The 1,606-nt window shown below is 42.2% G+C and overlaps 1 protein-coding gene across 1 annotated transcript; it reads left to right on the top strand.

Annotated features, from left to right (window-relative positions):
* Positions 1–8: 8 nt before the first annotated feature.
* LOC106943744 (protein NLRC3-like) lies at positions 9–1,464 on the top strand. The gene is made up of 2 exons (XM_015027047.1): positions 9–806; positions 1,259–1,464. The coding sequence occupies exons 1-2, from the start codon at positions 40–42 to the stop codon at positions 1,434–1,436; spliced, it is 945 nt and encodes a 314-aa protein (XP_014882533.1). The 5' UTR covers positions 9–39; the 3' UTR covers positions 1,437–1,464.
* Positions 1,465–1,606: the final 142 nt, after the last annotated feature.

The following is a 1,606-nucleotide window of genomic DNA, read 5'->3' as shown; positions in this document are numbered from 1 at the left end:
GCTGAAACAGATTCACATTGGAGTCGAAAAAGCAGGAAGATGATCAAGTCTCTGGGAAAACTGGCTTTTGATCAGCTGCAGAAAGGAAACCTGATCTTCTATGGATCAGACCTGACAGAGTGTGGCATCGATATCAGAGCAGCCTCAGTGTACTCAGGAGTGTTCACACAGATCTTTAGAGAGGAGAGAGGGCTGTACCAGGACAAGGTGTTCTGCTTCGTCCATCTGAGTGTTCAGGAGTTTCTGGCTGCTCTTCATGTTCATCGGACCTTCATCAACTCTGGAGTCAACCTGATGGGAGAAACTCCAACATCTAAGAAGTCTTTATTGATTAATAAACCTAAACTAAAGTCTCTCCATCAGAGAGCTGTTGACCAGGCCTTACAGAGTCCAAATGGACACCTGGACTTGTTCCTCCGTTTCCTCCTGGGACTTTCACTGCAGACCAATCAGAGACTCCTACAAGGTCTGCTGACACAGACAGGAAGTAGCTCACAGACCAATCAGGAAACAGTTCAGTACATCAAGGAGAAGATCAGTGAGAATGTGTCTGCAGAGAAAAGCATCAATCTGTTCCACTGTCTGAATGAACTGAATGATCGTTCTCTAGTGGAGGAGATCCAACAGTCTCTGAGTTCAGGAAGTCTCTCCACAGATAAACTGTCTCCTGCTCAGTGGTCAGCTCTGGGTTTCATCTTAGTGTCATCAGGAAAAGATCTGGATGTGTTTGACCTGAAGAAATACTCTGCTTCAGAGGAGGCTCTTCTGAGGCTGCTGCCAGTGGTTAAAGCCTCCAACAAAGCTCTGTAAGGACACACATTGTTAATAAAGTTACTTTTGATGGGTAGGAATCTGCTAATTATGAGGTAAATATTCATGTTTCAGTTTATATTTTGGTGCTTTGTCTCTTCAAAGTGTCCAACTGGGGGATGAGCAAAAAAGAAACAGACCTCCTTCAGCAGCTGAACATAATGTTACATATTCAAGCAGCAAAACTCCTCCACTTTATGCTAAAGTTGAAACTGGATTAATATAGTTAATTGTGTAATTTTATAATTCTCTTTCCAACATCCTTGTTACCTGCAGTTCTGTCATTTAAGGCTGGAGGCCCAACTATAGAATAAACCAGTTCACAACAAATGCAAAGGTTGTGTAAAATAAGATGGTTCCTTCTCTGTCCAATAAAAACATTGTTGATTTAAAGAACATAAATTCTGATGAATTGTTTAATAACAGACTTTCCTCCCTGTCTCCTCAGACTGAGTGTCTGTAACCTCTCAGAGAGAAGCTGTGAAGCTCTGTCCTCAGTTCTCAGCTCCCAGTCCTCCAGTCTCAGAGAACTGGACCTGAGTAACAACAACCTGCAGGATTCAGGAGTGAAGCTTCTCTCTGCTGGACTGAAGAGTCCAAACTGCAACCTGGAGACTCTCAGGTAAAATGTGACCAATCCTGGTGAAACCAGATTTCTGTCCATTACCTGCTTTTCAACATATTGGTGGTGCATCCTGGTCCAATAACATGTTTAAAACATATTTGGTTCAATGTTGTGATATTTATGAATGCAGTTTTAATTGTGGTGATTTCTAAAAGTGTTTCCATGTGTTTA

Source organism: Poecilia latipinna, unplaced genomic scaffold (genome assembly GCF_001443285.1).
Source record: "Poecilia latipinna isolate Pla-1442-1.1 unplaced genomic scaffold, P_latipinna-1.0 Scaffold5805, whole genome shotgun sequence".
NCBI lineage: Eukaryota > Metazoa > Chordata > Actinopteri > Cyprinodontiformes > Poeciliidae > Poecilia > Poecilia latipinna.
The sequence above is the reverse complement of the archived record's forward strand: the minus strand, read 5'-3'. Positions and strand labels throughout refer to the sequence as shown.